Source organism: Ursus maritimus, unplaced genomic scaffold (genome assembly GCF_017311325.1).
Source record: "Ursus maritimus isolate PB19 unplaced genomic scaffold, ASM1731132v1 scaffold_4, whole genome shotgun sequence".
Taxonomy (NCBI): domain Eukaryota; kingdom Metazoa; phylum Chordata; class Mammalia; order Carnivora; family Ursidae; genus Ursus; species Ursus maritimus.
Window position 1 is genome coordinate 76,651,088 of NW_024426552.1, and position 14,229 is coordinate 76,665,316.

Here is a 14,229-nt window from a genome sequence, read left to right on the forward strand (position 1 = left end):
TCACACAGGAGTCTTAAGATTCGAAGCTGTCTTGGTGATTTAGGTGGCTTGTCCTGTGCCCAAGACAGACAACTTTGAGTAAGAACAGGAATAAAGAGAGGGCATCAAGTTTCTGGGTCTAACTAACATTCCAGCCAGGGTACTAACTTCCAGCCAAAAGACAGGCATTCTCCTCCCCATAGCGTAGCCACAGGCTGGAGGAATCAACGAAAGTGTTCCAATGAGACTGTAGTCCTTGAAAAGCCCCTGGAATGAAAGTAAAGGAAGAGAAGAGAAAGTACTCACCAAGTTTGCACCGAAACTCAAGAGTCTAGATGAAAAGATTAAAAACCCCATATTCGGGTGCCATATGATGTGGTTTTGGAATATAGGTTAGGTGTGGTGGGGTGCACCCTAGAGCCAATGGCCAAGAATTCTTGAGATATCTTTGGTGCAAAAAGATGGTTTTATTAAAGTACAGGGACAGGACCCATGGGCAGAAAGAGCTGTTGCACCTGGGTTGTGAGGGGCGACTGATTATATACTTGGGAGTTGGGGGAGGTAAGGAAAAGGGAAGTTTTCAAAAGAACTTTCATATGCTAAAGAGGACCTATAGGATATGGGAGGCCTTGCCATGGTCAAGTTAAGGTTGTTTTCCCCTCTGGCAATGCGTTAAGACAGTTGGGAGCTTCCTGGATGAACGTCATGCAAATCTCACCCATAAGGCGGGGGCCCGTTGCCTGTCTGGCTAGTGCTTTGTGCTCTGCTAGCCTTCTGCTCCCTCATCATGCAAACGAACAAAAGCTTGAATGCTTCAGAGAGATATTGAGATGCTGGAAGACCAATATCATTATAAGTCTAGGTCCTTCATACGTTTGGTTTTTATCTTCTTTTTCTCTCAAAAACTTTTTGAGTCTTTTATATATCTGGTGTTAGAAATTTCATAATAATATGTCTAGATATGAACCTTGTGCATTCGTTGTGTAGGGGGCCCTAGGGTAGACCCTCTCAATCGGGAGATCATGTTCTTTGGTTCTAAGAAAGGTTTTTAAAGTAATCCTTTCATTATTTTTTTCTTTTCATTTCTGTTTTTTTTTTTCTTTCTGGAGCTCCTATTGTTTGGATATTGGGTCTTCTGGACCAATCCACTAGTTTTATCTATTTCCTAATCTCCATGTAGGTGGACAGCCAGTAAGAGTATTTCTCAGTTTATACAATCAAAAGAAACCACAAATGGATGATCAGGAGACTGAAACCAGCTGAACCAATTAAAAAAAATCAGAACTCTTTATTCAGGAAGATCTGAGCCACTTTTCAGACCCATAATTCATTGGCTGCAAGATAGGGTGGTTCCCAAGGAGGAATGCTGCCGAAATACCCAATCCTTCCTCAAAGAGGTGCATGGCCATTTATTTGGGTAATTGTATGCTGGGGGAAGGGAACTATCCAGACATTTTGGGGGCTTTTAGATCCAGGGTCTGAACTGATACTGATCCTCAGGAATCTGAAATAAATCGCAGACCGCTATTTGAGTAGAAGTATGTGGGGGCCAAGTAATAAGCTGAATCCTGGCTCAGGGCAGGCTCACGATGGACCCACTGAATCCACAGCTCACCCAGTGGTCGCCCATAGCTCATTGCCAGTCCCTGAATGGATCGTTGCAATGGACACAGGTGGTAGATGCCAAAACCCTTCACTGGTTCTTCAGTCTGTGGGGTAAGAGCTACTGTAATGAAAAAAGCGGAGGACCTCTCTTTCTAAAACCTCAAAACAGTATCATAAAACCCAAAAATATCACACCTCGAGGGGAATGGTAGAGATTAGAACCACCCTTAAGACCTAAAAGACAAAGAAGTGGTGATCTCCAGCCTGTCCTCATTTGATTCACCAGTCTGGCTCCTAGAGAAACCAATCAAATCCTGGAGGATGACATTGCACTATCTGAGATGCAACCAAGTAGAGGTCTCAGTTACAACCACTGTGCCAGAAGAGATATTTTGGATAGAGCAAATTATAGTTTCAGAGACATGCTATATGGACATTAATCTGATGAATTCATCCTTTCTCAGAAGTACTTTTCACATAGAGAGTATAGCAGCTTACATTTACACTTTTGTCCCAGGACCATGTCAATTCTCTCAACCTCTGTCATAATACAATCTGCAGTCTGAACCATCTGGGACTTTCTACAGAGCATCGCATTGGTTTACTCCATCAATGATATCGTTTTAATCAGACCAGAGGAGTAAGAAGTGGCAAGTGCATTGGAGACCTCACCTTCCAGAGGTGGGAGTCCTACAGAATCCTACAAAGATTCCCTGCCAAGTCAGTAAAGGTTTTAGGGGTACGGTAATTTGGAGCGTGCCACGACAACACTTCCAGAATGAAGGGAAAATTATTGCATCTTGACCCTCACACCACTAAAAGGAAGCACAATACCTGGTAGTCCATACTTCTCTGGTTTATTTATCAAGGGATAGAGAAAGCTGCCAACTTTGAGTGGGACCCAGAACAGGAAACGGCTCTGCAGCAGGCCCACAATGCAATGCCCTGCCACATGGCCCATGTGATCTGGCACATCCTTTGGTACTAGAGTTAGCTGTAATGCTATGCAGTGTTTACCTCAATCCCCAGTAGGAGAAATACAATTTATAACACTTGTGTTCTGAAGCAAGGCCATGCCATCTGTAGCAGAGAATTATATGCCATTCAAAAACCAACTCCTACAAGCCAGTTGGCTACATAGAGGTAAAACTCCTGATGGGGAGATATCAAAATATGGTGGGGCCAGAGATGCCCATCATGACCTAGATTCTGAAAGGCCCATTTAATCATATGCAGGCTCAGCATAATCCATCAGAATATGGAAGTGATGCAGCCTGGGATTGAGTACAAGTCAGGGATAGAGAATACAAAGGAGCTGGGTGAAGTTGTGGCCCAGCCCCCAGGTTGACCTCCACGGGTGCACTAATGCCTCTCGCTCAGCTCACAGCTGATGACGTGTTCAGGGAGAAGCTGTTAATTAGGACTGGTCAACAGTGGAAGGAAAAGGCCACTCTTGGTTCACCAGTGGTTTAGTTCAATTATGTGGTGAAAGCTGAAAATAGACAGTAATTAGTTAAGATAAGGTCATACTGGAGTCCTTATAAAATAAAGGGGAAATTTGGATACAGAAATGACTTGTGAAGAACACCATGTGAAAGTGAAGGGAAAGATCAAGGTGACACTTCTACAAGCCAAGGAACTCCAAACATGGCCAGCAAACCACCAGATCGTAGGTGAGAGCCTAGAACAGAATCTTTCTCACAGCCCTAGCAAACTAACACATCACATAATATCACATTAGATCAATGACCAAATTTGTAGCAAAAGAGTTACAGCAGAGGTGATAAGGACATGGAATTTCCTGGGTTCATCAAATACAGCACCACCCAGAAGCTGCCAGCCTGACAGATCAATAACATAGTCTCTTAAAGATTGGAGACCTCTTGGTCTCCTCTTGGAGATGCTGCCTTGCAAAGATGAGTCACCATCCACCAGCGTATAGTATACATCCTGAATCAATGACCACTATGTGTGTGGTCCCAGCAGGCAGAGTGTATGGGTCTGGAAATCAGGAGGTGGAAGTAGGGGTGACCCTGTTTACCATCACTCACATTAAATCAGGTGCCATTTTCAAGGTGTCCCATCAACCACAACACAAGGCTCCATAGGTCTCGCCATGCTCGGTGGGGGCTGCTCCCATTAAGGAACACAGCAAGAACCCCATGACCAGCAATGGCTGGCTGTTTCACAGATTTTTTGCCAAGAGAACAGCAGGCAAGAAAGTGTCACTCTCCTGATCATCGGAAGAGAATAGGACTCCTGTTACACAGTGGGGGCAGGAAGAATATATTTAGCACCCAATGATCCATTGGGGCCTCTTTTGGTACTTTTCTGTCCACTTTTGACAGCGGGTGGACAAATGCAGATGCCACAGACCGAGAAAGACCTTGTGACCAAGGGCCCACACCCTTCAAGGATGAAGTTCTGGATAACCCCATCAGGTAAGCCATCTGAATAGCAGAGGTGCCTGGGTAAGGGGAATGGAGAGTGGGTAGTAAAGGGAGATAGTGCATATCTAGTTGCCACCCCAAGACAGATGCAGTGATGGAGCTCAGTTTGCCTGCCAAACATTTTATATCAAGCAAGTGGATTGAAAGTGGTATAAAAGAATGACCATAGTAGAGGCTGTGGTCCTCCGCCAGATCCCTGCCTTTGGGACCAGGACACTCATTCCCCCAGCTTTCAGGAGCATTGCCAGCTAAAGACTTGTAGCTGAGATCCCCCAAGGACTCACCTCCAGCCAAAGCTAGCCGCCTCACCTGAGCTTGCTGCAGAGAATCGTTCTAATTTGTTTCGTGAATCTTATCTCTGTTATCTCTCTTACCTTCTCTTACCTCTCTGAGGCATAAATCAGAGCTTTATTTTTGAAATATATTTTGGTTTGTTTTCTTATCCTTGAATTATCTCTGTTTTCTTTGACTCCCCACTTTTTTTAATCTTTTTTTTTTGCCTTCATATTTGGAGATATTTCAAATATTTGATATCCCTCGGCAGTCTGTCCAAATTAGCTGTCTAACACCGAAGAGCTGACTAGAAGTTCTGTAGGGTTTTTGTATCTGATGGATTCACTTTGGATCTACTTCAGCTAGTCATTCCATTGGATGAAACATCCCCCACCATCACCCTTTAAAGGAGATATTTATTGTTTCTTCTCCTGAGCTCATAAGTGTTCCCAAAGAGGACCCATCCACTTTCCTGTGTATTTGAGGAGTGGGTGGGTAAGATCGAAGGCTGGCATGGCTCCTAGGTTTTGTGGTGGGGTAGGGAGTCCAAAGAGTTCGTATGTGGACCTGTACTATCTTTCTGATTGCCGGGTGGCACTCCTACCCTTCACATCACCCAAGTCCCTGAGTCCAGAGTCCCTCTAAGTATTCAGAGACTAAACCCCCATTCTTCTCCCTGGAGCCAGTTAAGAGTGGGGGTGGGGGAATGGGATAGACTGGTGATGGGTAGTAAGGAGGGCACGTATTGCATGGTGCACTGGGTGTTATATGCAACTAATGAATCATCGAACTTTACATCGGAAACCGGGGATGCACTGTATGGTGACTAACATAATATAATAAAAAAAAAATTAAAAAAAAAAAAAAAAGAGTGGTACCAGGCTACAGAAGAGTGGAGGAAAGAACCTTGCTGTAAAGGCTTTCAGCCAGTCCTCCTTCCGCAGCCCCAGCACCCACCTTCAGAGCCACAGTTGGCCAAAGTTTTTGAACTTTCTGAAATTGTGCCACATGAATTGCTTTGCATCTCAGTTTTCCCTTGTCTAATTTCTATTCTAGATCTCTCTACCCTGCTAAGTTAGTCATCTATCACTAGTCGATCAGTTTTGGCTTCTGCCCATTCTCTTTACCCTTGTGTATTGATGCCTTTTTTCTCCCTTTCACTGTCACTCAGTAAGGTTTCAAAGAAGCTCAGAGGGAAATGTGGGTGTTCAATCCACTATGTTTAATTGGAAGACATTAACCTATTCTACAGATGGAGAAACTGAGGCCCAGGGAAAGATAATGACTTGCCCCAGGTTCTACAGCATAACCAGACTAGAAATAAAGTGTCTAGTGCCCAGGCCAATGTTCTTTGTGAAGCACCTGAAAAGGTATGAAAACAGGAGGAATACAGAGAGTCAGGGGGGTGGTTCGGGGGAAAGGTACCGATAAAAGGAGCACGATGGTGAGAGTAGCCTAAGAGGAAAAGAGAAGATAGCACCAGAAAAAAAGAGATACTTTTATCCTTAGGTTTTCTGCTGACATTTCACTGTTTTCAAATTCCTTCAAGACCTTTCTTGTCTGTAGGTACCACTCTCTGTGTTTACCACTATACTATCTCAAGTCAGACTCCTCACGTTTTCTATTCTCTATTCTTTCCTAGAAATATATAATATTTTAAACATGTGATTCTACTCAAATTGCCCATCTCCTCAAATGCTAGCAATGACTCCTCATTGCCTATGGGGTAAAACCCAAATTCTCTAGTTATCTCAGTAATTTAAGCTCTTGGACTGGTTGGGGAGAAGGGCTGATTAGAAGAGAGGGGATAATTTGACAACAGAAGGGACAGTAAGTGTAGGCGACAGGGAGAAGAAATTAAAGATGGCTCTAAGGTGATCAGCTTGGATGACTGAGTCAAATTAGGACTGGGAAGTCAGAGATGCTGATGAGCTTCATTTAAAACATGGTGACTGTGGTTTGAGAGGCATGTAGAAATGCCTGGCAGACATGGAGATAGGGCGTGAACGATGCAGCCGTGCACCACACTGTTTCAGGATTGGCAAGCTCTTGCATGCTTCCTCATCCAGTGCTGGAAGAAGTGAAACAATAGCTCAGCTCCAGGGGTCACCAAATGGAAGGGAGTCTCTTCTGGATGGGGGCATTTAGGTAGATTTAAGTAGGGGAGAAGGAAGAATAAGAGGGGATCGCCCTATCACTATTTCTAATCTCTCTTTTGGTTAAAACTGAAGCATACCTAAAACATAATTGCCTGATCCTTGGGCTGATATTGATAGCTGTACTACTTTCCTATTTTAGTTGTAACAAGTTACCACAAATTTGGTGCCTTAAAACAACACAAATTTCTTATCTTACAGTTCTGGAGGTCCAAAGTCTAAAATCAGTCTCACTGGGCTGAGGTCGTGTGTCAGCAGAGCTGGTCTCTCTTGGAGGCTCTGGGGGAAAATCTATTTCTTTGTCTTTATGAGCTTCTAAGAGGAGTCTGTGTTCCTTGGTTCATGGCCACTTCCTCCATCTTCCAAGACCATCATTCCAAGCTCTGCTGTCATCATTGAATTTCCTTTTTCCCACTTTGACACTCTTGCCTCTCTCCTATGAGGACCATTGTGATTACATTGGGTCCATCCTGATAATGCAGGATAAGCTCCTCTTCTCAAGATCCTTAAATTAATCAGATTTGCAAAGTCCTTTTTCCATGTAAAGTAACATATGCACAGGTTCTGAGAAATAGGGAATGGATATCTTTGGGGGGGCCATTATTCTGCCTACCACAATAACTCTCTGATAATGCTCATGACCCTCAGTTCTTGTGAGGATATGTCAAGATACAGACAGAGAGAGAGAAATGAATGAGTGGGTGAATGAATGAAGAGCTTTTAGTGACTCAACAAATATTTATTATTGGTCCATTATCTGCCAGGTTATGTTTTAGACTATCTGCTAAGGAGACCTAGGAAACTACTGTTTATTCTTACAAACTTGACCGTGCTTAATCTCAAAGCCTACTCTGTGTCACAATAAAATGGCAACCAGTTCATTGATTGCCATGGAATTAATACAGAAGAAAAGAAGACAAACTTATTTCCCTCTTTCTGCTTCTGAGTATTTGCCTACAAAGACAAAGAACAAAACAATACAGATCCAGAAGTAGAAAAATACATCCGGGTCAAAGAATACATCTCGTTGCACTGAATGAGGGCATATGCGACGGGTGTTTGGAACAGAGTATCGAGGTGAACGTCGCCAGGTAGCTTCGGTTCTACTGAGGATCACAAACCCCCCAGCCGTCCTCCGTGTGAGCTGTAGGGGTGACCCTAGTGTAGAGGGGGCTGTTCTTCCACTAGTCTGAGTGTATGACATGGTCCATGTGGCTTGTGAGCATGACTGCTGTGTAGACTGTTGGCGGGCCATCCTTAAAACCTCAGAGTATGTCCTCCAGGGGGTCTGTGGTGCTGTCTCCTGTGCGGATTGTGAATTTCCCTGTGTGGCCTGCCTGTCTGCCATTGGGGTGGGCTGGAGACTAGTCTCCCCTTTGGGCTGAGTGTTTGCCCCAGGAGCTTGGGTCTCAGCAGTGGTAGGGCTGGGCCCTGACTCCTGAAAGACATAGTTAGACCCACACTCCTGGTTTTGGCCGGACACATCACCAATGTGACATGAGGAACTGCTAACCTCCATATAGGAGGGTAGGGTTATTGATGGCTCTGTCATGTTGTTTCGTAACCTCCATGAACAGCAGCCCAGAGTGCATGCTTCACAGTTGCTTGTGTCATGGGACCCATCCAAAGGCACCTCCCGGATGACTGGTAGCTCTGGAAACTTCCTAAAGCCGTTCCCGTAGAATTTCTCCAGAATACGCCGCACCACGTTTTTCAGAATCCTCATGGCACTCTCTGGGGAGAACTCAGGATTCTCAAATCGAGACCAGGAACACTTCTGGCACCTCTGAGCAAAAAGCCGCATAATCACCTGGCCCTGGGACTTCTTGGGCTCCAGGTGCATGTGACATAGGATATGCACTTGAGCGGAAGCCCAATTTCGCCGGCACGAGGAACACTGGAACCTGCAGACAGAAGGAAGAAGGCTGTTGTGCCTTCAGGTGATCGTCGACCTGAGGGGGTGGGCCTGGTCTCGGTCTCTAAGATCTCCTCCAATTCGAGAAGGTGCATAGGATATTAACAAATTGCCAAATAAGAATGAGAGGGATTGTGATTTTAAATAAAGCCTCTTCCTGTGATCCACTGAACTTTGACCCTCCGTGGTCCCGAGTTTGCCTGTTTGCTAATAAAACATCTCTGGATGTCTCAGAGGGAAAAGTAGTCCTGCCATCTCCCAGCGAATTTGGTCCTCCTCATGACCACAGAAAACATAGAAAGTAAGTACTTTGAGGCAGGCACTGTCTTAGGGGCTGCAATGTGATCCCACTTCATCTTTAAATCTCCCCTCTGAGGGAGGCATTATTGAGCCCAGTGTCCAGATAAGGAAACTGAGTCATAAAGGGATACACAGCTTGTTTTTAAATATCTATGTTTAAAACCATTATCTTATGGGAATGTAGAAGAAGGAACACTTACTCTGCCTAGAAAGACCAGGGAATGCTTTAAGGAGGAGGGGGCCCTTGAGTTGGTCCTTGAAGGATGAGTACTGGGGAGGGAGGAGAGGGCCTGCCAAACAGGCAGATTATCATGATAAAGGAATACAAGTCTGAAAAAGCAGGGGCATGGCTCATAATCCATAAGGCTGGAACAGAGGACAGATGGAGTCAGGGTGGGGCAGACAGGGAAGCAGGACAACAGGTGAGGTGGAAAGTAGAGCGTGAAGGTCCCCATGTGCCACATAAAAGGAGATCAGGTGCCTAGGTCGACATTTCTCACCGCCCTCCGGGAACTGGGTTTTAGATGTCTTTCTTGCTGCACCATTCCCTCTATTATCCCCAGGCCTTCAGCAAAGTCATGTTCAAAGTGATTGTATGGCTTCCCTCCATTCTTGGGGCTTTAAGGAAGGCCCTCATCCCTGGCTAGTGCTCAGGCCAGTAGGGCTGCCAGCCTGGAGAAGTCAGGACTGAGGGCGGAAATAGCAGAAGTCTCTAGATAGAGGCAGTCTGGAACAGGAGGTGGTGAGAGAACGGGAGGGCAGATGTATGGAATATGGAAGCATTCCTTGAGAACTTCCAGAAATGTTTAGGGAGGAAACCTAGCAAAAGAAGAAACTTCTTCTTTTTGTGTATGGCTAAGCAAAAATGGAGAGAGCTCTGTGGCCACAAAAGGATGGGGATCCTGGGAACATTGGTTCCTTTAACAAGCTCTCAAAGGAATCAGTCAGTCGCTGCTAAGCTGATCCCCCTTTTGCCAGAGAAGGTCTGCTGAGAGGCCAGCTCTCACTCACCTGCCAAATCCTTTCTGCTGGTACTGCTTCCAGCCTTCGGCGAGGCAGTCTGGGTCCAGTCTCTCATCCAGCTTCAGGGTCCATCTGGCCCGGGGTTTCTCCTGCTGCATCAGCTCTTGAAATGTCTGCTCCCAGGTCCGGACATCTAAAACCGTTTTCTTCCCCTGAAGCTGGGAAGCCATGCTTAGTGGCTTCCACTAAGCCTCGTCCCACTTAGCCTTGCTCAGCAAGCCGGAAGGGGGGGGGGGTAAGAAAAAAAGCAAAAAACACCTCAGTTTCGGTTTCTCGGTCTGGAACGCGTCAGCTATCTTCTTCACTTTCGTTTCAGACTGTTTGAGTGCACAGAACAGGTCTTTGTTTCGAAGACAGAGGGCAGCAGAGTTTTGCCAGTTTGTGAACAGGCCTCTCAGAGAGAGAGATCTGAGTAGAGAGCTCTGTTCTAGATTTTGGAGGCACTGATAAGTGACTTGGGTATTTTATTTTTCTCTTATTTGTGCACCAGGCGAAGCACTATGCTCGGCGCTGGGGTAAATGCCACTAAGAAGCGAGCCTGTGTCCCGTGGTGCTCTCATGCGCCCACTGGCCCCTTACCACATCCCCCGGGGGGATTATTCCTGGTCTTTACAGGGATAGCACAGAGAGGTGTATTACCTTGCCCAAAGCCACACAGCCATTGAGCAGCGTAGGTGGACGAGACTCGAACCCAGGCCTGTGGGGGCTCCAAAACCTGTGATGTGTCAACCCACCTCCATCTCTGAGAAGACGCTGAGGACGGTATTTCAGGGTCTAGCCTGACACCCTGGAGCCAGGGTGGGAGGAAACCTGCCCCGGTGATTTGGTCTAGTGAGATCTCCTGGGTCGTGGAGCAGGACACCACGCTAAATGAAAGGATTATTTAACTCTGCTATTGGCATGCAAATTATCTTCGGGGTGTAGGCAAGCAGGTGTGGGAGCCATGTTTTGGGGCCAGGATAGAGAGAATTCCCACTCGGGGGATGAGGGACTGGAGCTAGATGCCCTTAAGTCACTTCTAACTTAGAGTCTGAGATTCTAGAAAGTGAGCGCGGTCCCTCTGGACTTTAAACTCAAATGGGGGAGATAGGACAAGCAGGACCTATGTCCTTGGAAGCGCCACGAGGGTTACCACATCCCAGACAGGATCAGCCTAAGTCTTCTCAGACTTTCTAGACTTTCACATGCTCCCCTTCTTCCCTCCTCCCAGGATGTTCTACTTTATACAAATGCTCTGTTTTTACACCTTTACACTTCGAGGGCACCTATGTCTACACAGACAATGTAGGAAACTCTTGTGTACTTAGATAATTATGGGAACTTGGCATTAAACCTATAGGATATGCGAGAAGGCCGGAAAGCCCTTAGGAATCAACTTTTTCTCTTTATGGCAGTTGTCCACTTGATAATTTATTTCCATAGTTGCTCTAGCTTAGGGGCGGAAGGGGCTGGAGGGATTTGGTTTGGTTAAAGGAGAGAAACAAGAAACAAGAAATGTAGTCCCAGGGTGCCTGAGTGGCTCAGTCAGTTAAGCATTCGACTCTTGATCTCAGCTCAGGTCTTGATCTCGGGGTTATGAGTTCAAGCTCCACATTGGGCTCCATGCTGGGCATGAAGGCTACTTCAAAAAAAAAGAAAGCAAGAAAGAAAACTAAATGTAATCTCCCAAACATAGCGATAACTTTACTTATATTTTTAAACACCTCTTCAACTAGCAGAAACTCTATAGGTCGACGCAGAACAGATACAGAAAATTTTTAAGGTGGCTGCTCTGGGGAGCAATGAGGATCGATGACCCCTAACCTAAGCCCATTTCCCCGCACTGGGGATTCAGAATAAGGAGAAACGCATACTAGGATTGGAGTGTCTGCTGTGTTGGGATGCCAGACATAGCTTCACCTCTCGGATCGAGGATGACCTGTCTTCTCTGAGGCCGCACTAAATCCCATGAAAGTGTGGGCTTGTCTAAAGAAGGAATGGGTTGCTAATGGTAGACAAACAGACAGAATGCAGAAGAAGGGGCGCCTGGGTGGCACAGCGGTTAAGCGTCTGCCTTCGGCTCAGGGAGTGATCCCGGCGTTATGGGATCGAGCCCCACATCAGGCTCCTCCGCTATGAGCCTGCTTCTTCCTCTCCCACTCCCCCTGCTTGTGTTCCCTCTCTCGCTGGCTGTCTCTCTCTGTCGAATAAATAAATAAAATCTTAAAAAAAAAATGCAGAAGAAGCAATCTGGGGGGGTCCGAGCGGGGTCTTCATGCTGCTTCTCTAAGGGTTGTGCTCTCTGGGCTGGGGCTACTGGGCGTATCTTAGGAAGGACTACTGCTCCACTTAGGATTACTTCTCAGCAAAAGATCAGCCTGGGGCGCCTGGGTGGTTCAGTCAGTTAAGCGTCTGCCTTCAGCACAGGTCATGATCCCAGGACCCTGGGATCGAATCCCACAGGGGGGTGGTCCCTGCTCAGTGGGGAGTCTGCTTCTCCCTCTGCCCCTCTTCCCACTCATTCTCTCAGCAGCTCTCCTTCTCTCTCTCAAATAAATAAATCTTAAAAAAATAAATAAATAAAATCAGCCTGGTGGGGAGAGAAAGAGTTAAGATCACGTTGTCCCTACATGCAATGGAAGGGGCCCGTTCTCCTCACCACCGCCCCTACACTGCACGTTATGGATACTCTCAGCTACTTACAACAGAAAGCAGAATTAGATAGTTGTCTTTACAAGAGCGAATAAGAAGTCTATTAAATACCTATAATCTGCCCACCCTTATTCGCAGGCTAGCAAGAAAGATCTGTGAAGAAGCTTCTACCGTCACCTTCCCTGTCCCACTTTTCTCAGCTTATCCCTTTAGCTCAGAGCATGAGCAGAGCTGGCCTGCCCGGACTGGGTCCTAGTCCCACCACTCTCTACTTTGCTGGCCTGGGGAAGCCTTTCACTGCTCCGTACCTCGTTTTCTCCATCTAAAATGTGGTGAAAATAATACCACCTGACCTCCCAGGGCTGCTCTGAGAATTGAATGAATTTAAAGATGGTTATCAGCACTTGGCAAGCAAACAGAAGTGTTTGCTACTTATCGTTGCATTGCACGTTTCTTCGTTAAGTTTCCATAAGGCCTTTCTTAAACATGTTGGGAATGCAACAAAATAGAAGTATATATAGATAGTAGTACAGGGCGAAAAAAATCTACAAGTAAGTGTGCATATCAGGCCTCAGAGAGCACAATAGTCACTTAAGAATTCAGACCGGGCACAGACGTACATTCCTGTCACTGTACATTCTTAGATATAGAGATACACTCCTAGATATTCCAGATAGACACTCATTCTTACCATTCTACTGTTACGTAACCCCCAGCCCTGCTCTGTGCACCTCCCTGGGCGAGGCCAGTGCTCCCCCCAGGACTCACATCCAGCCCCCATCTCAAGAGCCAGCTACCTGTAAAAAGTGAGCTCAGAAGCAGAAGAGTAGAAAGCCCAGAACCGCTGCTGCTCAGGTCCAGGGCTAGGTCCCCTGAGAACTCCATTCTGGAGAGCAAAGTTCGCGCCAAAAGGACAAAGAGTAAATAAATAAGCCAGACAAACTGGGTAGAGTCAAAAGAACTGGAACAAAAACACAAGTTTTTAAGGGGGCAGCTTGTTTCACAATTTCTGTGAAAACCTGTTTGGCTTCAGGCCCCCACGCAGTCCATGTGGGATGCTGGGGTTTGCCCTGATAGGAACCATTTGGATATTTGGGGTAGAAAGACCGTCAGTGAGCACGAAGAAGGCTGAGCCCCAGGCAGGAGGGTGACCAACCCTAGGCCACCCAGAAGCTCCTACAAATGGAGCGCTGGATACTACTTCCTCTCTTCCAATAAAAGCAGCCTTAAAACCAAGGTCCTAGCTACGCAGGCTCTGTTCCAAGGCTGGGGTGAAGATGTGTTAAAGCAGGGTCTCCATGCCCCTCACCCCTCCGTCCCCCACTGCAGATCAGTGCCAGGAAACCAGCAGGCCAAAACCACGCCGTTCACTGGTTTTTCTTCTCTCCCTGACTCACTTTACCCAACTGTTCTCGCCCCCAGGGATCGCCTGTCACATTAACCACTCGCACCAAGTTCTGGTCTCAGGCTGTGGTTTCTGAACCCCAATCAACACAAAGAGCAACTTAATTAATTTTTCTTTGCTTCCTTTTACTGTGTGCAAAGGCATTTTCTGATCTGACACATGAAGATCCGAGAAGTCATCATTGCCATCCTCCCAAGAAAAAAATTGAACAAACTGAAAACTAACAACTCTTCTTGGATCCATTAGAGAAATGGGGTCACAGGGTAAACTGCTGCCCTGTAAACTGGAGAGATGGGTGGGTGGATACAGAGAATCACAGCTTACCAGCGCCAAAGCCCAGGAGCAGAAGCCACCACTGCTGGAACCGTAAGGGCAAAATACTTGAAACTGTCGTTGGCGAGTTGCTGGAAACTCAAAGACAAGCTGAAGAACTGAAAACCCAGGAGACCCAGTCTTCAGGGAGAGTCCCATACTTTCATGAACTCTACTTCC

General features: G+C 46.3%; 1 protein-coding gene across 1 annotated transcript; it reads right to left on the bottom strand.

The window, feature by feature from the left end:
* Nucleotides 1-7,186: 7,186 nt before the first annotated feature.
* On the bottom strand, nucleotides 7,187-9,947 carry RTP4 (receptor transporter protein 4). Its single transcript, XM_008705175.2, has 2 exons — nucleotides 9,690-9,947; nucleotides 7,187-8,367 (listed from the first exon to the last, which is right to left on the bottom strand). The coding sequence occupies exons 1-2, from the start codon at nucleotides 9,869-9,871 to the stop codon at nucleotides 7,386-7,388; spliced, it is 1,164 nt and encodes a 387-aa protein (XP_008703397.1). The 5' UTR covers nucleotides 9,872-9,947; the 3' UTR covers nucleotides 7,187-7,385.
* Between the last annotated feature and the right edge of the window lie 4,282 nt (nucleotides 9,948-14,229).

Excerpts from the sequence above, each read along its gene's own strand:
- RTP4 (XM_008705175.2), bottom strand. The coding sequence starts at position 9,871 with ATGGCTTCCCAGCTTCAGGGGAAGAAAACGGTTTTAGATGTCCGGACC. Across the intron at positions 8,368-9,689 it reads CAGCAGAAAGGATTTGGCAG|GTTCCAGTGTTCCTCGTGCC; the intron begins GTGAGTGAGAGC and ends TTCTGTCTGCAG.